The following is a 23,704-nucleotide window of genomic DNA, read 5'->3' as shown; positions in this document are numbered from 1 at the left end:
ATGTAAACCTATATATAGAACTTAAATAATGGGGGATTAGTATTGCCGAATATACAATTATTCCGTTTAGAAAATGTACGAGTTCCAACGGGATATTTATTTCTCTTTGGAGTTCATTGGGATAATAATTTTCAAATTTAGAATCTATTCAACCCTATATTAGCTTGGACAAATATGGTAATTCTTTCAAGCACTGATCTCCTTTTAATTTACCATTTATTGGTTTATATTCATGACAAAGCATTCCACACTTCCATATTATGCATGCACATCATAGGATATTATACAAAGTTATTAATTTCTCGACCATCAATCCCAAACAAATTTACATGTAGTGAATATATAATCAAAGTTTTCTAAGAATAATTATACTATACGAATATTTAACTGATAAACTTGACGTATAATATATATAAATGATATGTGTGTGTGTTTTTATTTAGAAATTACGAAGAATAGTGTTTAAAAAGTGTAATATTTATAAAATAACGAGAGTTTTGAATTCAATAGTATTTTATTTTTCAAACCGTAAATAATAATTTTCCTTATAAATACCTATGTATAATTTAAACAAAGTTAAGTACAGCCTAAAACACTAGACAATTTGTTTTAAAAAATATAAGTAAACATCAAGAAAAATAAATATATTTATAAATTGAAAAAAATACTATTTTTGCAATAATAAATCTAACGCTATTCTCGCGATTAGTTAACAAAATATTAGGACGTGCAATTTTTAACATTTTTCCCCTAGGAGTAAATATACTAAGTCTGCTTTCACTTTGTCTTAAATTCCCATAATATTTGGTAGAGTTATAAGAATATATATAGCACAAATAACAGGTTCGTAAAGTTTTTTATTTTTTTTTATTTTTTCTTTCTTTCTTTTCTAGCAGAAAAGACGTAGATTTACATAGATTTCAATTATAATTAGGTGAATGGAATGGAAGTATATTGTTCGGTGACTGACCACCTAATTTTTACACGATTACTTAATTATATCATATAAATATCGTTCCATAACTGAATGTTGTTAGACCCTACCAAATCTCCCATTGGTTAAATGGCAAGATTCTCATATTTCTCTTTCAAATGTGACATTGTTCGATCTATTTTAAAATAGTCCACGTCTTAACCACTTTGTAATAATTATGGCTCTAGTTTTTGTGTAACCACCATGAACATGTGAGATATACACAGTCCTCTTACTTGGAGGGTGTTAGACTAACACTACAATATAACAATGTTTAAAAATATGCTAGGCATATATAATTGTCGTGATAAAATCATATTTCTCTGGTTTAAAAAACTTATATATATATATATATATATATAATATAATATGTAGTTTGAAATATTAGAATGTTTTGCAATATTAAAATTGTCATTGATAAAAAAATACTAGTTCTTTTTGTTCTCTTAGGATGTTATTCAGACAAATGTATTAATCATTTCGGCCATTTTCTTGGTTAATTTATCGACATATATAGCTTCATCATGCGCGACATTCACCACGAACGTTCATTTTCACCATTTGAAGGGATACTTAATTAATTCCTAACTAATGCGAGAACTTTTATGCCGTAAACTATATTTTTAATTAAAAAAAAACCTTTTGACGTAAATAGACAAACTGGAAATTTGTTTTTTATATTATAAATTGAAGTTAGTCAAACGGTGTGTTAAGATTTTGAGTGCATGACAAACACGGATGTACAAGACTTCTCATACAAGGTGATTTTCGATGTTAAGAACTTACGAATAAAGCATAGTTATTGAAAGCATTAAGTTATATACATGGGTGGTTAATAAAGAATAATATGTATACGGTTGACTATAACGTATATACATACGTAGTAAATATATAATAATAAAATAATAATAATAATAATATATAAGCACTTTTGGCCTGGCCTTTTTGGACCAACGCGGTTTGTCATGCAGTATAAAAATGGTATATCGTCTTTAGCCTTTTTTAAACGTTAAGTTGTGGTATTTAGCACCAAAGTAGGCCATCATGATCAAGAATGCGTATACAGTTGTGAACAAAGTTTCTTTATTCAAATATACATATAAAGAGTATTATATATTCGATATACTGTACATTTAGAAAACTAAAATGTTTAATTTGCTTAAGCATCATATCGATAATAATGACACTCGCATGAAAATTTCAACCCATGAAAGGAAGGCTTCATATGCAAGCAAAATGTTGAAAAAGTTATTTGCTTTCTAATCGGCCAGTGGGTGCAACAACTTCCAAAGGGTTGAACTAAGTTTTAGCTTTTTTTTCTTTCTTTCTTTCTCTCTTAACTATGAATTAATAATCTGACCTTAAAATTTTCAAATATTTTTGTCTTGCTGAATATATCAAAATAACCTAATCTTGCCAACCTTAAACAACTTTTTCTCTACGAATCTCCACTATAAAATGAGCATATCCATTGTCTCTTCTCACATCCACTCTCATTGATCAGTTTTCACAAACTATCAAGTAACCAATTATATATCGGAAACAACAAAATCAAGCACCATGATCGTCAAGACCGCTTTGGCAACTTTATCCCTTTGTATTTTTTTCTTCAGTCCGGCATTATCCACCAGTGTCAGAACTCACTACCATGACTTTGTTGTAAGTTAAATACATATCTATGTCACATATGCATGCACATATATAGTATAAATAATTAAATCTAATCTACACTTTGCATGGAATAGATTCAAGCGACGCCAGTGAAGAGGCTGTGCAAAACACACAACAGCATAACGGTCAACGGCCAATTCCCTGGCCCAACCTTGGAAGTCAACAACGGCGACACCTTGGTCGTCAAAGTCACAAACAGAGCTAGATACAATATCACCATTCATTGGTAATTATTCAAAACACGTAAATACATATTAGGGTTTTCGGGTTTGCATGGGACATGCAGTGAAAATGTTGTTTTGTTTGGTTTCTCTCTCTATATATATAGGCATGGGATACGACAGATGAGGACGGCTTGGGCCGACGGACCGGAATTCGTGACGCAATGCCCGATAAGGCCCGGCAAAAGCTACACTTATCGGTTCACGATCGAGAATCAAGAAGGGACTTTGTGGTGGCACGCTCACAGCTCGTGGCTCAGAGCAACCGTCTACGGTGCTCTCATCATTCAACCCAGGATTGGAGAGTCCTATCCTTTCCCTAAGCCCCACCGCCAAACACCAATTCTTCTAGGTATAAATAATAAGTACATAATATACATATATATATATATACATATATATATATACATATATATATATATACATATATATATATATACATATATATATATATATATATATATATATTATACAGGTACGAAGCCACATATAGTGTTCAGGGACTGCAATAGCCCCCCTTAAAAAAATTACACTTTTTTTTTACAGTTTTAATTTTTTTTTTTTAAAATTTACCTCAAATATTTACAGATTAGCCCTCTTTCAATTTTTTTTCGTATATTAGCCCTCCGAATTCCTGACTTCGTCCCCTATCTATATATATATATATATATCTATATATATATATATATATATATTCATATCACTGTTGCATTTATAATATACGGTCATCATATATGAATGTAGGAGAATGGTGGGATGCGAATCCAATTGATGTGGTGAGACAAGCAGCTAGAACCGGAGCTGCACCAAATATATCTGATGCCTATACTATCAACGGTCAACCCGGTGACCTTTACAAATGTTCCTCCAAAGGTATTTAATTATTTTTTTTTTCGATTAGTTTGGTGATAAAAAAAAATTAATGAATATTAATAAGTTATTTGTTTCGTGTAATAAAAAAATATCCATGAGTTGATACTATTTAATGCCAAAAAAAAAATGGTCCATGAATATTAATGTATGATATTATAGTTTTTTGCCCAACTTTTTGAATGATGAAAATATTAATATTGAGGACAACAAATAAAAATGAAGGCTAGATGTTTACCACTCAAAAAGTTGTGATCAAATATCTCTCGTTTTTTTTACACTTTCTAAAAAATGACTGTGTTTTAGACACCGTGATCGTCCCGATCGACTCCGGGGAGACGAACCTCCTTCGAGTAATCAACTCGGGACTGAACCAACCGCTGTTCTTCTCGGTGGCGAACCACAAAATGACGGTGGTCGGAGCCGACGCTTCGTACTTGAAACCCTTCTCGACCTCGGTCCTAATGCTAGGCCCCGGCCAGACCACCGACGTCCTCATCTCCGGCGACCAACCCCCCAACCGGTACTACATGGCCGCCGCCGCCTACGCCACCGCCCAAAACGCCCCGTTCGACAACACCACAACCACCGCGATCCTCCGCTACTCCTCCGCCCCGTGCTGCGCTCCCAACGCCCCCCGCCCCGCCACCGCCCCCCTCCCCGCCTTCAACGACACCCCCACCGTCACCGCTTTCTCCCGAAAATTCCGATTCCCGAGGAAAGCCGACGTCCCCTCCGAGGTCGACGAGAGCCTCTTCTTCACCGTCGGGTTAGGCCTCAACCGATGCCCCAGGAACGCGCGGGCCCGGAACTGCCAGGGCCCGAACGGGACTCGCTTCACCTCGAGCATGAACAACCAATCCTTTGTCCTTCCTTCCTCCGTCTCGATTCTCCAGGCGTTTCGGCAGAGCATCCCCGGCGTTTTCACGGCCGATTTCCCGGCTAATCCTCCGGTGACGTTTGACTACACCGGGAATGTTAGCCGGTCGCTGTGGCAGCCTGTTCCCGGGACTCGGGGCTACCCGCTTAAGTACGGCTCGCGGGTTCAGATTGTCATTCAGGATACGAGCATTGTCACGCCGGAGAATCACCCGATTCACCTCCACGGCTACGACTTCTTCATTATTGCCGAGGGGTTCGGGAACTTTGACCCGAATAACGACCCTAAGAAGTTCAACCTTTTTGACCCGCCCATGAGGAACACTGTCGCCGTGCCGTCCAACGGCTGGGCCGTCATCAGATTCGTCGCCGACAATCCAGGTAATATAATAGTCAAAAACATATAATTAAAAATATTAATGACCTGTAATAATATTTAGAGTTATTCATAACCTTTTTAAGACAAAAAAGAGAGAGAGAAAATATCCAAATTCAAATATATTATTTCGTTTATTTTAATGTGTGTATGTCACAATATTCTCTCATATATATAATATATAACGTATGTATATGTATAGGTGCTTGGTTGATGCATTGTCACTTGGACGTTCACATAACATGGGGTTTGGCTATGGTGTTCTTGGTGGACAATGGAGTCGGAAACCTGCAGAGCATAGAGCCGCCTCCGTTGGATTATCCCACGTGCTAGCCAAATTTATCACTATCTCCTCCGACCGATCATATGATCATACTTGAGTTCGGGATCGGAATAAATTTATTGAGGCTATTATTATTAAGAATTTTTTTCCTTTTTTTAGTCATGTGGTTTTTACATTGTTTTCTGTCCCTGCATTTGGGGATCTATTTTTTTTTTTTTTTAAATGTTTGTGTTTTGGTGATTAAGGTTTTGGCTACAGAAAGAGAAGCGGGTTAGTAGAGTATAATTTGATATTTCATTAGCTGCCCTAGTTATATTTGGTTGCTTTGTATGTTGATTAGAATATTGTATTATTATTTGGTAAAGAACAATGAAAAAGCAGATTTACGTACAATGTTTTTTAACCGGGAAAAAGAAATGTGGTCAATTCGGGTGCAGCTAATTATCAGTAAACACAATTATTTGAAAAAACAACCAAATTCGAACCATAAACCAGCCACCCACACACAAGTTTCTCTTTAGAGCAAAATCCAACACAAAAAGTTAATAGAAGTCATTATATTTCAATGTTATTACTAGAATTATATTTCTGTACGTCCCTTATATCATATCGCATGCAGTTTCTCTCAAATACTCCGGGCAATTAGAAGGAACGAAATTCCGACCAATTGCCATTATTTTTAGTCTTTAACGGAATTAAAAAAAATTAGCGTTGAAGATCGGAATTCTACGTCTAACGAAATTGAAAATTTTCGCTCTGATCGTGAAATATCCACTTCCGATTGGAGATTAATTTAGTCGTTGAAACATCAACGAAAAAGATATACTTAAATAAAAAAAAAAAAAGAACAATTGATAAGAACAATATTGAAAGGAATTCCTTTCGAATTTTATTGGTCATTTCTGCACACACGGAACCGGAACTTCTGATTCCGGTCACCATGAAACTTCAGTTCCATGGAAGTGTACTACCGAGCAGAACTAGAACTTCCATTTAGTTCCACTTCCGTCACCCCGGGACTATTCTCAACGAATACAATACTAATTATTCATAAGAAAATTACTGTTTTAAGTGTAATATTTTTAAAATAATAGTAAAATATTTTTAATCTGAAAATCTATTTTCGTCACGCTATTTTCACAATTAATTAATGTAAAAAAAACAAAAAAACAAAAAAAAACAAACTATCACGTACAACTTCCTCATTATTTCAGTCTAGAAAAGCCCAAAAAATGTCATATTCTGGCGAAAGAGAGAAACCGGTGCTTATACTTTCATATTCACTATATGCTGAAATCTAGCTCGGCAGTTCCCTCTCCCTTTTCACTTCGTCATCTCGCTAGTCTGCTACCTCGCCTAAGCCACCTCACCTAAGTTTCACCTCGTCATGCCGTCACTTCGCCTTTCCTCCTGACAGGCGTGTCTCGGGAACCCTCACTTCTTGGAAATCATCTCACTTGGGAAAATATTGTATTTATTTGTCATTATATTTTCTATGTCTTGTTTTTTGTGTAATATTTATTATTCTCTATTTCCTATACGTAATTATTACACTTATTTATTACACTCTCATGTATCTAGTCTATTCTAATGTATTGGTATAAATAGGTTATACAATTTCATATCAATAATAAGAAATAACATTCAAAGTCTCGGAACACTCTCTCTCATTTCCGACTATTTTCTCTTTATTTCTACACTATATATTCATTTGAACTAAAGAGAGTGAGTTCATCATTACTAGTGAGGGATAGTGGCAGAAGCGGCGGAGTTGTTGGAGACGGAGCGGGGCATCTTATTAGAGGTGCTGCCCCCGGGCTCCCTAACATGGTGCTGCACAACCAGCACAGACACCGTCCCCCCGCGGAAATCGGGGGACGCCAGCATGTCCCCGATAACACCAAGCTCCTCGCTCTCGACGAACTCCAGCATGGTCTCCTCCTCCGCCCACCCGCACCGCCTCCTCCCCACCATCACGAGGTCGAACCGCCCCTCCAGCTCCCTCACCGCGTTCATGGCCCCCGCCGCGTCCCCGACCTCCACGTCCCGCCACGTGCCCCCTCCAGTCCTCAGCCTGAACTCCTCCGCCGCCGACTCGTCCAGCGCCGCCTCCACCTGCTCCGCCCGGCCATTCTCCAGCCCCGCCAGGAGGAGGAGCCTCACCACCGTCACCCTCACCTCCGTCTGGTTGTCGCACATCCGGGTCGCGTACGCTAGCGCCTCCCTGTCGTCCGGCCCGCCCACGAATACCACCGCCACGTGTTGCGAGAAGAGTTGCCCCGATTTGTTCCCGCCGGACACCGACAGGCCACGATCCACCAAGATTCCTACCGTGCATGGCGCGTTCGCCTGCACGTTGATGTTGAACTGGCGTAACGACGTCGCGATTCCGCTCCCCAGATACCTAAAGCGTTATACAAATTTATTATGAATTCGAAAACAAGAGACCAAATTTAAAAGAGGGGGGAATGTCCAAAATTTTATAAAATTGGGTAAAAGTTATAATGAAGATTAAAAATATCAAAAAATTAGGTTTTATAAAAGGTTCAAAATAAAATAATTTTGAACTAAAAAATACGTAAGATTACAAATTATTTGGCCTTAGGCAAAAACGAAAAAAAAATAGGATTTTCTAAATATATTATAAAATAATTAAACCTTTTATATAATAGTTTCATTTATAATGCATTTTTTCCTAAAATTCGGGGCTTTTCTTTTTATAGTAAAAATAAATATTTGGACTTTTTTTTTACTAAAAATAATTATAATAATAATAATAATAAATCTACCAAACAAACAAAAGCCTTAAAGACATTAGAGAAAAGGAGGGCAATAATAATTACATGAGGTTCTTGTGGAATGGGAGGAGGATGAGAGGGATGAACTTGTCCTGCGAGATCCGGCAGAGGCTCTCGTGCATGGTCCGGTAGGAGGCCACCATGATGAAGGGCATGATGGTGACGGGCCCGCGCGAGTTCTTGGAGTAGTTCTCGAAAGCGCGCACCACCTGCTCCGTCCCCGCGGAGAAGGCCAGCCTCATCCTCCGCCGCTTCTTGTCGTAGGGCACCATGAGCGGCGCCGCCAGCCCTATGAGCTCCGAGGTCTGCACCACGTAGGCGCAGATGGGGCTGCCCGCGCTCGGGTTCGACGCCTCCAGCAGCGTGATCATCCCGTGCACGTTCTCCTCGCTGTGGATGCAGCATGCCACCCGGAACTCCGTGTTCCGCCCCACCGACCGAAGCGTGCGCAGGCCCCTCACCCCGCGGGACGACGGGTCCAGCCTCGCCTCCCGGCTGCTCATCACGCTTATCAACGGCGTCACCATCATCGTCACGCCCACCGTTGATAGTATTAGCTGCGTGTACGTTTGGTCGTCTATGAACTGCACAGCCCCACCCAGAATTCCAACTCAGATATATAAGGATAAATCTTACGTACTACCATCTTCTCTAAAATTCAGATCTACCTCACTCGTGGTAAATGTTAAAGATATATTCCGCGGGGAGTGAGATTTAAAAATAAGAGAAATTTGGAATAAAAACCGTGTATAAGAGGGCTGATTGTCTCACCAATTCTATGAACTATATACACAGTGAATTAAGATCCGGAAATCAAACTCAGGGGCAGAATAATTACGAGGAGAAAAAACTAGAACTTACAGAAATTTAAAGTTGAAAATGTATTATAGTGAGATCTATGTTTAAATAGTATAAAGTAATTAAATAATGAATTAAATTTATAGGGGCAATGGTCACGCCAATTCTACGAACTAGACACACTTTAGAGCAATAAATCAAACTTAGGAGCTGCAAATTTCAAAAATAAAAAAATTACGGCGAGCAAAATTTAAAACAAAGAGAAATTTGAAACTAAAAAAAAAAAAAACATGTAAGAGGGGTCAATTTATGATTTTTATACCAAGTAAATAAATAAATTAAATTTAGTGCGCCATTTACAAATGATATATAATTACGTACCCGCCAAGATTTCCATCGATGGTAATGGATGAGCTCAAGGATGCCCTTGATGTTCATGATGAGGCCGAGAATGACGGCGGTCTTGAACCTGATCTTGCAAGCCAGCGAGGCGAGAAGAGTCCCGACGAACTTGGCGAGGTAGGCCAAGGAGATGACGATCTGGAACCTGAAGAAGACGGGCCAGTTGGTGATGGACCTAATGTCCACGCTGTAGCCGACTTGGACGAAGAAGAGGGGCATCAGAAACTCCGACACCACGGCCTCCGTCTTCTGCACGATGGCGGACCCCAGCGGCGGGCCCCCCGGGATCACGAAGCCCAGCAGGAGCGGGCCCAGGATGAACGTGGCCCCGATCGCGCTCGACACGAAGGCCGTCACCAGGACTCCCAAGAGGATGGCCACCGTGTAGGCCTCCGCCACGGGACGGCCTTTCGGTGTCCGGCGGGCCATGCGATGCAAGGCGCGCTTCACCGCCGTGAAGATTAGGATTACGAGGCCCATGAAGGCCGCCACGGCCTGCAAGTAAAGATGCATTTTTTCGGTTTTAAATAAATTATTTTACCTTTTAAATTATTAATTAGAAAGTAAACATTATTCAAATTACATTATAATAATTAAAAGTTACTAACTCTTATTATTAATCAAATTGTCACGTCATTAAATAACATAATTTCCGCGTCTATCATCACTTGCCACATAATATTATTGGTTAATTTTCAATTACTAACTAACTAAGTGTTGGTTAAAATACAATAAACAAGTTTCAGGAAGCTTAGTTAGTTATAATTTTGATTAAAAAAAATTAGCTAAATTGAATTAATCAAATTTAAGGTCATAAAAATGTAATTTAAGAATTAAAGTTAAGCTCAAGAAAATTAATTACATTAAAGGCAGCTAAACAAATTTTTTTTAAAATCTAATTATATATCTTCAATTAATGGAATTATGGTTTTGTTAGCGGGACATGCATATTTACCTGAAGGGCGTGGCTCATCTTCTCCTGCCTAAGGGGGTTGGAGAGGCCGAGGAAGAACCAATAGATGAGATCGTTGAGAACCGCGGCGGACATGGCGAGCTGGCCGAGCTCAGAGTTGAGGAGGCCGAGCTCTTCCAAGGCGTGAGCGAGGACGGGGAAGAATGTGTAGGAGAGGGACATAGGGACGTAGAGGATGAACGGTCCGAGGAGTAAGAGGCCTTCGAACTTATTGAGGATCGTGAAGAGGAGGACCGTCGCGGTGGTGATGGCACATATGTAGCCCATGAACCCGATCCGCCACGAGTTCTTGGCGGACCGGACGTTCAGGAGCGAGTTGTCCATCTTGACGCCGATGATGAACACCGAGTAGATTCCCCCGATCACGGCTAGGGTTTGGAGGAGCTCATTTTCCCTCGGCGGGAACAAGTGGACCCACGTTTTAGGGTTTCGACCCAAGAACGACGGTCCTAGTATTATGCCTCCCTGCGTACCAAAACATAATCAGGCCTTGGTTTGCGATGTTGTTGCTCGAAAGCTTTTAGGTTCACGGCAAAATAATAACAAAAATATTTTGCATCATAAAATTTAGAATATTTTTTCGTAATAAAATTGTCTCCTGGCTATAAATCATGGCTCCGCCAAAAATCTACTTATGTTAGATGCGTCGTGCAAACACGAGTGCTTAAACAATAGATAATTAGTCACGTACAAACTTAAATTTTAATAAATAATTAATGTTCTGCTAATTTTACAAAATAGTCATGCACATAAATTAACGATATACAAATACCCAAAATATATGAGAAATTAACATAAATCAAATTTGTCACATCAGATTCGGTGGTTATATTTGAAACATATTTGAAACGTTATCTAAATAGTAATGTTAACGTTTCAAGTGACATAATCCCTTTTATCATGGGAATCTATATATTTTTCGTTTCTCGTAATATTCCTTCAATCAAAATAAATCACGTCATCAATTTAACTTTTGTGTTGAAAAAAATGAGTAGTTAAAAATGATGACACGGGCTATTTTGATTCGGAGGTACTACCAAATAAGGGTCGGTATAATGCTGACCAGGACATAGCAGACGAATCGGGGCTGTTTGATGGGCCTGAGTAGGAAGTGAAGGAGGCGAGAAATGATGGAGACGATAATGATCTTGGCGAGGACAGTTGGGAAGATAAAGGCAAAAGGATTGTCTCCGTACCAAATGCCTCGGAAATTGACGTTCAAGTTCTCGACCACGCACACTATCGACGCCCTGTGCCATTCGTCCAGCATCGACGCCGACGAGTTATGTTTGTCAGACATGCTTTATTATTCCCCGCCTCTTTGTCTCATCTGGCAAATCACAATCAACAAATTAGTCATACGATTTTTTTTTTTTTTTTTTTTTAAGGAATAGAGAGAAATGGCGTGACATGAGGAGTACATTAAGGTGAGGGCAAACGGCTTTCTAATTGTGGGCGGGCTCTGTACGGTAGATAGTTTAGTTTGACTTTAGGATTATGAGATTGAGAGAGTTTTGGTAGAAAGTGCTTTACATCCGGTTTAGTGTTTTATTTTTAAACAAACAAGCGTGTCCAAACAAATATCTCGTGACTAAGCCTGATTTGAGAAGAAGAAAAAAAAAAGAGAGAGAAGAAATTCTGTGGTCCACACCTTTAAGAAATGTTGAGGTCACAGATAACGATTGACTTCAGTTTATTAAGGGTCTCCTGATACAAGTAATTTATAAGATCCAAAAATAAGATAGTATTTATTTAAATCATATAATAATTTTTTAAAATAAATGGGCTTAAAGGCTCGTTTGGTAGGAAGAATGGAAACATGGGTGTATGGATTTAGTGGAATTGAATAGAAAGGAAAAGAAAGTAATGGATTATAAGTATTAAAAAAGTTGATTGGTATAAAAGATGGAAAGATTAAAATATATTCATTTATTGTTTGGTACAATTAGAAAAAATAAGAGGATGGATAAATTTTATTATATTAAATTGCATAAATACTCTCTTCATTATGACATGAAGGATCTTAGGACGTGAGTAGTCGCGTCTTGTAATTGAGGCATTGCGATTACGGGTTGGATGTATAATTGTTCGGGCGATAACAATAATTTTGTGAATTGGTGACTCATTTTTTCTAAGTAATGAGAAAAAAAAAATCAAAACATGCTATTGAAAATCTGACGAATTTACTTGCCTCGTAACAAATAACTTCTTGAATCGACTTTTCATTTTTATATTTGAATTTAGATACAAAAGTTCACGACTAAAAATGTAGGATCCTCGTTCTTCCACCTCGTTGGGTTGCCACCTCACCATAGCTATACATTAGTATGATATTGTCCGCTTTGGACCCAAGGCCGCACGGTTTTGTTTTTGGACACCTTCTTAAAATGCCTCATACTAATGGAGTTAGTGGAACACTTATATCTAAGATAATATTTGCCTATTTTTCCGATGTGGGACTTGGGTTGTTACCACAACAATCGTCCCCTCAAACCAAAGATCGGATACACGTAGCCTCACCTCTAGCGAAATCATCTTGTACTGCCGTCAGCTACCAACTGGACACGCCGCCTGACCTTTATCATTGTCAGGAAGACTTTCGACACATGACACTCCCATCGCGAGGTCATCACATTGAAGGCTTCTCCTTCCACATCGCAAACACAACTCAATCTCTCAATGCTCCTTAACATTTGGCTCTGATACCATTTGTAAGACCCTCGTTTTTCTACCTCGTTGGGCTGTCACCTCATCATAACTCAATATTAGTATGATATTGTTCACTTTTGACCTAAGCCCGCACGATTTTTGTCTTTGGAAACTTTTTCAAAAGATCTCATACTAATGGAATTGGTGGAACACTTATATACAAGCCAATCATTGTCTATTCTTCGACGTGAGACTTTGGTTGTTACCCCAAAAAAACATGAATTGGGTCACTGTTAAAATTACGTCTAATATAATATTTTATGTTACTTCCGTAGTTTTTAACTTATACTCTGCATCTAAAAAATGAGGTTAAATTTAGGATAAATAATTATATCATTCAGGGTATGCCAAATTATTATGTGGTTTTAGATAAGAATAAAAAAAAATAGATTTTTTAAACATATATATAAAAGAATTGGCCATTGGGGAACGCGGGATTGCTTGTACAATCATATAATAACAAAAATTACATCTTCTTCGACACAAGAGTTAAAAGTGATAATTAATATTATAATAAGTTACAACATGCTTCACCCGTCATACTTATCCTATGATTTATGTATCTCGCGCTAGTGGCGTCAAATGGGTAACGCGTTATAATAAAATATCCGCTTGTGTTCGATAAAAAAAAAAAATATCCGCTCGTGTTATGTATATTATATAGTAAGACAAGTTCAATTGAAATTTGGTCCACTGTTTTAAAATTAATTTCATAAAAGTTTATAATTCAATAATAAATGACCAAAAGAGACGCAGTAAATTCCGTGGTTTTGGACCACCTACGGAAAGCAACTTGACTATTTATTTATAGAAATAACCAGACAACTTATATAATAATGGGGAAATATCCCATTTATCCAGAACAATACTATGTGCCTTATTAAAAAAACGACGCAATCAATTTACATAAATGACCTTCCTTATACCTTAAAGCCTGAAATCCTATAAACTAAGAATCGGGAATCGGGATACAGAACGGGCTGTTTCGAGTCTTGACTCTTGACTTATCCGCGAGATTGACACTGTGTGCATGCACTTTGATATTTGTATGTACGTCTGTTTTCTTGGCTACAGATTATTATGCACTTTATTCTTGAAAAATATCAACAGTGCCATACTTTGGCAATATGTGAATCTAAAAAGACAAATAAAACTTCTGCGGCATTATAAAAATAATTCTCTATTAAAAAATAAGTCATGTATTCTTCAGCCTTTTTCATTTTTATTTTTAGGAAACTCCATATGCTTCAGTGTAGCTAGTAGAATTTTTAAAAATCTAGACTAATTTTATTTTGGAAAAATAGTATGAAATAACCAATTCAAACTATGACTTTTGCAAAATAATCATAGTTTCATTAGGTATAGTAAAATAGTAAATTGAGAGTACTACGACTTTTAATCCTGTCTCGATTAATTTTAATTCAGTTTTCATAAAACTTACATTCTGACTTTATAGTTCGTTGGGATTAAATTTAATTCAACTTAGATTAATATTACTTTGGCTAGTGTACTTATAATTGACAAAATATGACTATTTTGCAAAAACTTAAGTTTTATTTGGTTATATAGCTGTTTGACCCTTTTATTTTTAAATAAAATAAAAATATAGCCATCAATTTTTTGGTAATTATATAATATCTAGCCGCGTAGTAGATGTGGATGGATTTTGGACACAAGTGGGGAAAATCCAAACAATGGACGAACGAGAGACAGCAAGGAATGAGCTGTACAGTCATTCCTTACTAATAAATAATAATGGCCAAATCGCAGTTACTCCGAAGCATCCGGGACAAAACTGGAAAATCAATTTATTTAAACTATATTTTTAAAAGGATAATTTTATTAGGCTTCAACACTAAGAAAGCAAAATCTCAGGCTTTCGAGAATCTTCGAGCGACACGTGCCAAAACGCGCGAACAAGAAAGCGCCACGAATCATTGGAAGTTGACACGTCATCGATATCCACAATAAACAATACATATATAATAATAATAAAGTAAGTATCGGAAATATCTAGAGAAGCTTATAAATATCCCTCTCAACTTGTTCCCTTGTGATTTTTAGATTTCATCAATCAGCTTTAAGACTCTTACACTGAAACAGAAACAAGAGAGAAAGAAAATAAAAAAACAGGAAACCTTGCGTTTTCTCTCAGCGATACAAACACACGAACATATTCACAGTCTTACACACATCTCCGTAGCAGAAAAAGGAAAGCTCAGGAAGAAAGAAGCCCTAATTTTGGTTGCGCGATTTAGGAATTTGCTTGGATAATTGGATTGTCAATTTCTCAAAGGGGATTTCTTGCTATTGTATGTCGTCTAAGCCCACACAGAGGTTAGTTCAATCGAATTGTGCCTTGAATTTTTTTTATTTAAATTTGTCCGAAATTATTGATTCCATTTCGGTGTTTTTTTTTTCGCTTCTCTCTGCTTTTGTTCTTCCTGGTTGAATTGTCCATAATTGCTGAATTTTTAAAAAATTTCTGGAACCAGTGAGTGGTTTAGGGTTTACTCACTCATGATGTTTTCCTAATAATAATAGGAATTACCTTGTTTTGTTTATTGACTCGATCGCATGAATATTTATTTTTAGTGCAGCATTTAGTTTCGATTTCTTGGTGACCAAGTTCAACCTATTTATATTCTGGTTAATTACCAATATTTGTCTATATATTCCGTGTGAAGTCTTGGACGACAAGAAAACTTCCATTCATTTCACGGTCATAAAATTGGACTTTCCTTTTATTATCCTTTTTGCACATCATATAAAATCCGCAACTCCAGGGTCAAATAGGGACTACTTGTTCTAGAAGAATCTTCACACAGACAAACAAACACACACTATTTATATACATAACCCATTCCTAAACTTGTACACATGACACATTGCACAGAAATGGCTGTACTTGATCGCCAAGTCTCTAACCAGTCCTCTCTTCCCTTGGACCCCGCCAGGAAGAGAAAGCCGCGGCGGAGCAGAGACAGAAACTCGGTGGCGGAGAAGCTCGCCAAGTGGAAGGAATACAACACGCATCTAGAATCTTCCGAGGACGGCGATCAGAAGCGGCGGGTCCCGGCGAAGGGGTCGAAGAAAGGGTGCATGAAGGGAAAAGGCGGGCCCCAGAACTCGGGCTGCAATTACAGGGGAGTCAGACAGAGGACTTGGGGAAAATGGGTGGCCGAGATCCGCGAGCCCAACCGCGGAAACCGTCTCTGGCTCGGGACTTTTCCCACCGCGCTCGAGGCCGCCGTAGCTTACGACGAGGCTGCGCGGGCCATGTACGGCGCCGGAGCCAGGCTCAACCTCCCAAATGTCACCCACTACGAGTCCTTGAGGCCCGAAACTCAAACTCAATCCGGTTCTTGCTCTCGCTCCGAGTCTACTGCCACGTCAGCGATGGTGAAGGTGAAGCGAGAGGCGGAGGAGGAGGACGAGGAAGAGAAGAGCCCCAAGAAGTTCAAAGCCGATGACGAGGAGTTTAGTCCGATGCCGTACTTCTCGACGGACGAGATGTTCTACGTCGACGAGTTTCTGGGGCCAATGGGGAAGAGTTTGGATTCCGAGGCTCCGTTGGGTTTTTCGAATCCGAATCCGGATTTGGATTACGGGTTCGATTTCTTGAAGCCCGGGAGGCCCGAGGATGACAGTGCGGTCGGGATGGACGATCAGGGAAACGTGGATATTTCCATATCTGATTATGGGTTCTATTAAGAGGGCGAGGAAAAGAAAACAATTTTATACTTTTAGAGAGTTTAGTTTCGTTGTTTTTTTTATCCTATACCCTTTTTTTTTCATTTGAACTGACATATGAACAAAGCTGATTCTCATACAGTTTTTTAGAATAGGAGAATTTAGCTTGTTCACACACTGAACCTCTTATATGATACTGATAGTAGTGATTTTCTGAAAGACAGGAAGTTTTGTCTGTGTTCTACTTTCGAGAAGAAGTTCATTCTTTGTAGCCTATAGGTGTGGTAGATTCTGTATATTGTAATAAAGGATCAGTGCGTAAATAAAGAGTTTCACAGACGCTATATTATATATATTTTCCCTGTTCAAGCTCGAGCTTTTTTTTTTCACAAGTTATGCTCTTGCTGGGTCCAGTGAATCTTTAATCTTTGAAGAGCAAAAAACGGATTTGAAACCAGTTAAGATATATTCAAGGACATTCATGAAGAATTTATAAATTCGCATCTTTGTAGCTACTTATTGTAATTCAACAAACGCCATGTCCAAAAAAAAAAATCAATCTGGTTACGAGCCAAATAAATACAGGCTCCATCCATAATTTATGTGCGTGTATTGCTAAGTTCAACGGACCAAATAAGTACATATACATGTCACATTTGCTACTAATCTAATTGAGAGTCTAGCAATTATATTCTACGGAAGAAGAAGGAAAAATAATCAAAGAAATATAATGTCATTTTCTAATTTGTACCGGACTAGTGGTTTGATGAGTACAACGAATTTGATTTCTTGATTATGCATTCTATGTATATAAGTATATTCATCGTTGTCATATTCACGTTTCATCCGATAATGGTTTGTATCCATATGAGAAGAAAGTCGAATTAAAGCCCTTGTCTTCTTCATGTACATTCACCCCTCGTTTTTGTGGTTTGGTTATAATTTATTAGTGCGTAGTTAATCTCCATCTTTAATTTTTGTGCTCAGTTCGTAGTTAGCTTAAAAACTTTTCAGTTAATACTTACTTAGTCATCGCGGTAACGACTTGTTCTTACAATTCTACTATTTGTACTTGCCTATGGATATTTTGCAACAATAACATTTGTAGAATAAATGAAATTAGACATCAATATTACTACTTTTTACCGAAATAGAACTACTTTTTTTTTTTCACACGTCACAAGATTTTATAACTAGTTTTATAGTGGTAAAAACTAAAAAGTAGTCGTATTGATGTCACTAGTGGATGTTGTGCTCTCGGGTAAAGAAAAAAATTCGGTTAAAGAAAAAATTTTGATTTAAATTTTAATCGAAATTATTCGGTTAAAATTAACCGTACAGTTAATTTTAATTGAATTTTCGGTTAAAATTAATCGTACGGTTAATTTTAACCGAATAAAAAACAATTAACCTAGGTGAATTGAAAAATAAGAGGTCAGTTACGTCTGTACAATCACATCATGTGGCTTAAAGAAAGTGTTAAAAGTCCTGATGTGGCTAACATTTTCGCTGCAATTGTCCACTTTTCGGTTAAAACAATTAATTGCAATTAATTGTCCACTTTCCTATTTCGGTTAACAATTAACCGTGAGAAAAAAATTCGGTTAATGGTTAACTGAAGTTAACCGAATTTTCAAGTTTACTCTCGAGGTGAACTTGTGGTATGTTCATCATCACGGGATCTATGTTTTAGACTATCCTACAAAGTTTTGCAAATATATAACGCACTGATTCCATGAGTGATCTCTGACTGTCAATTGTGGCTTAGTCCCTCTCTGATACGCCCTTTTATGATCAAGGATTATTGGCACTGCCCCAGTGGTGTGTATTGGCGACTCTCGGGTCGCAAAATATGAACGCCCCTCGTAGGTAAAGTCCATCATCTACGATGGTAACTCAATGTTGACCGGTGACTTCGTCAGTCCCAAATTTGCACTATTTTTCGGGAAAAAGCTCTCCAGAAGTAGTTGGTTTTTGGTTTATTAAAATGGAGATGTTTTTATAAATTATTTATTTTCTAAATTTCTTTGAATTTATGCTCTATTGTGGTGTTTTTTTTTAGCTTAGATTATTAAATGTGTTGTCGCTGAAAATCGGACAATGTTTAAGACTTCGGGCAGTTCGACCCAAGGCCGGATCAAGTGGCCAAGTCCGAGCCGGGTTTGTAGAAACTCAAAAGTCATGAGTTCTCTCATCTAGCTCAATAACGTTCTTCGTTCGTTGCGGAGACCTGAGAGTAAGAAGAAGAAGAAAATAAGTTTAGAGGGGCACAGATGCGGTGGACTTTTTAGCCTTCGTGGGCTCGGATTGGGCTTCTTTGTGGGCCTTATTTGGGCTTTGACATGGAATTTCTCGTAAGCCAAAGGAATTTAATATTTTTTAAAACGACTGACAACAAAATGTATTTAGGATGTGTAGGCTTTGTTGTATTCTTAACACTACTCTTGTGGTTTTTGTCCCAAAAATGAATCAGTCATCTTCTAGGTTTTTAGTTCTACTCAATAGTTAGTATTTTGGCGGTATAAGCACTCGAACGTCTTTCTCTACAGTAAGTGGTCCTCGTGTGTTATGATTCATTCATAAACTTCAGATGGTATTATGAAAGAGCCATAAAATTGATTGAAGTCCGTAAATTTAAGTCTCATACACAATTATAGTATTGAACCATATTTCTATTGAGGTGTTATTCATCTATGCTAGAAAATGTTTTATTTTTGTATATTTAGGTGTTATATATGTTATGTTTTTATATTTACGCATGTCACACTGGGGTGTTGACTACTTAGGTCGAGTGAGTTGGGATATCCCAAAGATAAAAACGAAAATAGCGGTTTTATGGTACAACATTTTCCAAATTCGGCTACTTTAAATCCTTCAAAAAAATAATATTTTTTCAAAATAGTATAAAATTATTTTTCCTTATAAACGATATTGTATACTAGAAATAAAGTTAAACAAAATCCAAAACATTAAATAATTTTTTTAAAAAACAAATTTTAAGCTTTAAGAAAAAAAATATGATTATTTACAACTTAAAAACATTATTTTCGCAGTAAAATTTTGAAACATGTTATTCTTGCTATAAAATACAAAAAACAACTACAAGAATCAATTACCACTTTCCGAGCTGTTATTATCTTCTTGGGTGGTATTTTAAGCCCTGTCATTTGGGCATGAATGGGATTCTTGGCTCATGGGCCCTTGGGATTCAGTTGGAATCTTATGAGGACAAAATTCAACCGATACCACATTTGATGATGGTGATTCTTTGAATACTTCGAATTTTCAAACATTCTATAAATACCTCGTTTTATTTTATATTCTCAGATGACTTCGATGATATTTTTAATAAAACTGTAAACAACTAATAAAAATTGAAATGAAACTATAAAAAAAATATAGGTAAGTTTAATAAAATCATAAACAATAATTTTTTTTTCTTTCAAAAGTTGCGTATTTAAGAATAAAACAAGAAATTCTCAAAATAAGAATAAGAAGCGACGTGTTTCCTGAAAAAAAAAAAAAAAAAAAAACAACAACAACAACGCGAAACGGCTCAAGTAATTTTCACATCTTACGACTTCGAGTTCCGTTAACATTTTGGGCCGAATATGTGATTGTTTTAAAAAAAAAAATGATGAGCTTATTTCCTCGGAATTTTTTCCCAACATATATTAACAAATTCAACTAGTCATAGAAAATTAACGAATCTATCATCCAGCTACTGTTAAAAAAGAAATAACAATTACAATTTGCATTAAAGAGAATATTCATTCAGTGGATGTAGAACTTTTTACTTTGAATTTCGATATAGATGCACACAATGCACCTACTCACACATATCTATCTTTAAATACTGTCAAAGAAAGAATTCATTAATTGTTTATTACAACCATTCCAGAAACAATGGCTTGTGGCTAAAAACCAGAATATTATCTCAAACTAGTTGCGGGTTAGTACACTTTAAGGATATATACAAGTGTATATTGGACCAAATAATCAACATTATAATAGTCATTAAAGTAATCAGAGTTGGTATTAAGTACGGATTAATCACCAATTGGAAATAGGAAATTGATATTTTTCAGTGGAAACTTCTTCGAACCAAACGCCATGTCAAGTTGCCATAAAAATCAATATCCTCTTTAGCATAGTAATTTTGAGCCACAGCCCACATGACTTGAGTTTTAATTGGCATTTCGTGTAATGAATTTTCCTGAATATATTATGCCCATATGATCATTATACTTTAGGCACACAGTATTTATTCAACCATGAATTTTTCTTTCTTTCTCTGAGCTCTATTTTTCCCCCAAGTTGATTTGGATTTCTGGCTCTAGATACAGTGTACCATACAATGTTCTTCGGGGACATCAATACTAAGTCAGATAAATTTAATGATAGAATAAATCGTATATATGTCACATATGAGTACATGCATGTATGTAAAACATTTAAAAAATGAAGTCTATGATATTAAGTAATACCTGAAATTTTGGCTTCAGATTATTAACTTACAATAATGTAACATCAAACAATATCGAAAGGGTCATTATGATCATTGTGGGTTTTTTTTTTTTTTTTTTTATATAATTTCTATTGTATTTTTTTAGGCTGAATGTGATCGCTGTGATTATTATTGATTTGTGCAAATGCTATAATACGAACGTATAATGTGAAATGGTTCAATATACCTTTTTTTTTTCCTCTACGCCCAAATCAGATTAAGATGAAGCTATGGACTTTTGAGGACATCAAGAGAACATATATACGAATTTCTATCTCTCGAATTTTAGTTAAATATTGTCCTTGTAACTTTTTTTCAAGTCAGACATAATTAAATATCTATACTATTAAATTAATTTCTATATTATATTAGTGTAGAAAATCGATTCCTTATTAATCAATATGTTGATTACTCTTCAGAAGAAAAAAAAATGTTGGTAACTTTTTTACTTGTTAATTTACCAAAAAAAAAAAATAGTATAATAGATTAGATAACATCATATAACAACGTATATTATAAATTGTGACCCAAGCTGATTTAGAATATTATAAACTAAAATGAAGATATATACTTTTATTATGCTCATTTTTGGTAAATTGACGACATAGATTCAACACAAATATTGATTAATGAGTAAATTTTCAATAATTACAGAATATATGTTTTTTCTTATTTTCGTTTTTTTATTAAACTACACCAAAAGATCAATCAAAATATTGATTAACATATTAATTTTTAATATTAGTAAAATTTAGAGGCAATTTAACAATATACAGCTAGCTGAAAGCATAATTGAGATATCTCTACTTCAAAATACTACGTATAAATGCAACATCCGTTTTTTTGGACACTTGGCGTGAACGGATTTGGTCACGTGTCTCGCGAAACGTGGGTCCGAAGCCACTTTTCTAAACCTTGGAAAGCTCAAAGAAGATCGGGGCCGGAAGCCAAGCCCATCTGGCGAGGAATCGGTGATGTGGCAGGCGACCACGAGGAATGAGGGTCTGGTGACGTGGCGAGTGCAAATTAAATCTTTGCGTTTGGCAAGATTTTCGATCCCGCTATCTTCAGCTTGAGAGTAGAGAGTCTGAACCACTTAGCCACTTGTGGTTTCTGGTTTATTTTGGAAATGTAAAATATTTGACATAACATTAATCACGTCGAGTAATAGGCCTTGGATTTTACATTTTATTTGGTTCTCAACTAGAACTTGTTCACTATATTTCTCCATCTTTTTATTCAATATAAAATTTGGCTGCATTAATTGATTGTAATAAAATGAAAAATATAAAATTATTTTTTCTATTAAGTAATTAGACAGCGTAATTTAAAATGATGTAATGTGATTTTTAAATGTCATTTTTTTTGTGATAGCTAGTTTGGTCTAGTGGTCATCTCACACATACCTCGTTTGAGAGGTCTTGGACTCTAGTCTCATGAGCTGAAGAAATGCATGTCATTTTACAAGTGGAAGATTTATCATCTTTCATCTTAATGCTCATGTACTATATTATATAATTTTGCCCAATAGTATCATCTATGCTTGCACTAAATTATCATATAATCTTAATCAATAATACTACTTCTAAAAAAAATATCTTTTTCTTCGTATTACCATATATATATATGTCTCTTTCGTATGGAGCTAATTATCATAGAATATACTATTCTGTTTTTTTTTTTTTCATAGCTTTATGTCTGAGAAGAGAAAGGAACAATGGATGTGATACATGTGTTGGAAAAAAAAATATCAATTATCTAGTTGCATATAAAGAACCGGGAAAAGATCGTTCGCTTTATATATGTATAAGCATGCATGCATATGTATGATTATGAATGTTTGTACATAGACTCGCATGCTCGCCTAGCTAGTTGAAAGTGAGACTCAATCTGATCCATTGATATTTTTTGGTTTTTGTTCTAAGAGAAAGCACGTGAAATGTGCCCGGACCCGGAGGTACGTTCTATCTTTAAAATAGATCAACTTGGGATACGTTTGGTGGAAATTATGGGACACAAAAAAGAAGAGAGAGAGTTCATGGAGCCACAAAATTATGCTCAAGTTTGTAAAAGGACATCATGAACGGTGAAACCTCAACAACTTTGTGTTAGAAAAGAAGAATATTTATAAAAAGTTGTTTGTTTAATATTATAGAAAGCCAAGTTGGTGTGATTTGGATGGACTTATCTACCCCTATATATATGAGTTATTGAGTATAACTAGAGAGTGAAAGAATGATGTACGGTAAATAGATTTTTATTTATTTATTAAGTATCCGCTTTTTACGCATGAATTAACGCAAGATATTTTGAAAAAACAATAACGAAAATAACTTAATTCGATCAACTTAATTTCTGAAAGTTATAAGTTTCATATATAAAGAAACGGTAGAAATTAATAATTTGATGATTACTATTAAAATTATAAGTAATTTAATTATTTAAATATTAAAAATATAGTTTGATTCAAGTTTATTTCTCTAATGACGTGAGAGCATACTAGTATACATATTATTTTGATTGAGCTATTTGTTCATTGATAACTAGGTTA

The 23,704-nt window shown here is 36.2% G+C and overlaps 3 protein-coding genes across 4 annotated transcripts; 2 read left to right on the top strand and 1 right to left on the bottom strand.

The window, feature by feature from the left end:
* The first annotated feature begins 2,429 nt into the window (after window positions 1-2,429).
* On the top strand, window positions 2,430-5,677 carry LAC5 (laccase 5). Its single transcript, XM_089603444.1, has 6 exons — window positions 2,430-2,632; window positions 2,719-2,870; window positions 2,973-3,217; window positions 3,610-3,738; window positions 4,042-4,995; window positions 5,193-5,677. Exons 1-6 carry the CDS (start codon window positions 2,534-2,536, stop codon window positions 5,321-5,323), a joined length of 1,710 nt encoding a protein of 569 aa, XP_089459570.1. The 5' UTR covers window positions 2,430-2,533; the 3' UTR covers window positions 5,324-5,677.
* Window positions 5,678-7,013: 1,336 nt separating this feature from the next.
* On the bottom strand, window positions 7,014-11,596 carry LOC149379705 (cation/H(+) antiporter 15-like). The gene is made up of 5 exons (XM_089604053.1): window positions 11,308-11,596; window positions 10,227-10,709; window positions 9,251-9,766; window positions 8,117-8,655; window positions 7,014-7,677 (listed from the first exon to the last, which is right to left on the bottom strand). The coding sequence occupies exons 1-5, from the start codon at window positions 11,542-11,544 to the stop codon at window positions 7,014-7,016; spliced, it is 2,439 nt and encodes an 812-aa protein (XP_089460179.1). The 5' UTR covers window positions 11,545-11,596.
* Window positions 11,597-15,001: 3,405 nt separating this feature from the next.
* Window positions 15,002-16,865, top strand: LOC149379704 (dehydration-responsive element-binding protein 2C-like). Of its 2 annotated transcripts, none has more exons than XM_089603365.1 (2): window positions 15,002-15,290; window positions 15,911-16,865. In XM_089603365.1, the coding sequence occupies exons 1-2, from the start codon at window positions 15,268-15,270 to the stop codon at window positions 16,665-16,667; spliced, it is 780 nt and encodes a 259-aa protein (XP_089459491.1). In that variant the 5' UTR covers window positions 15,002-15,267; the 3' UTR covers window positions 16,668-16,865. The 2 variants fall into 2 exon arrangements, with proteins under 2 accessions (XP_089459491.1, XP_089459490.1); XM_089603364.1 differs by having other exon boundaries at window positions 15,850-16,865.
* The last annotated feature ends 6,839 nt before the right edge of the window (window positions 16,866-23,704 follow it).

This window comes from Urtica dioica, chromosome 12 (genome assembly GCF_054948205.1).
Source record: "Urtica dioica subsp. dioica isolate 48M chromosome 12, U.dioica_male_clone48M_v1_H2, whole genome shotgun sequence".
NCBI classification, from domain to species: Eukaryota; Viridiplantae; Streptophyta; class Magnoliopsida; order Rosales; family Urticaceae; genus Urtica; species Urtica dioica.
This window is presented reverse-complemented; position numbering and strand designations above follow the sequence as displayed.

What these genes read in the sequence shown, in the direction of transcription:
- LAC5 (XM_089603444.1), top strand. Translation starts at nt 2,534, where the DNA reads ATGATCGTCAAGACCGCTTTGGCAACTTTATCCCTTTGTATTTTTTTC. An exon ending in CTCACTACCATGACTTTGTT is followed by an intron (nt 2,633 to 2,718) that starts GTAAGTTAAATA and finishes TGCATGGAATAG; the next exon opens with ATTCAAGCGACGCCAGTGAA. An exon ending in CCAAACACCAATTCTTCTAG is followed by an intron (nt 3,218 to 3,609) that starts GTATAAATAATA and finishes ATATGAATGTAG; the next exon opens with GAGAATGGTGGGATGCGAAT.
- LOC149379705 (XM_089604053.1), bottom strand. Translation starts at nt 11,544, where the DNA reads ATGTCTGACAAACATAACTCGTCGGCGTCGATGCTGGACGAATGGCAC. An exon ending in GATTCGTCTGCTATGTCCTG is followed by an intron (nt 10,710 to 11,307) that starts GTCAGCATTATA and finishes TTTGGTACGCAG; the next exon opens with GGAGGCATAATACTAGGACC. An exon ending in ATCGATGGAAATCTTGGCGG is followed by an intron (nt 8,656 to 9,250) that starts GTACGTAATTAT and finishes GGGGCTGTGCAG; the next exon opens with TTCATAGACGACCAAACGTA.
- LOC149379704 (XM_089603364.1), top strand. Translation starts at nt 15,852, where the DNA reads ATGGCTGTACTTGATCGCCAAGTCTCTAACCAGTCCTCTCTTCCCTTG.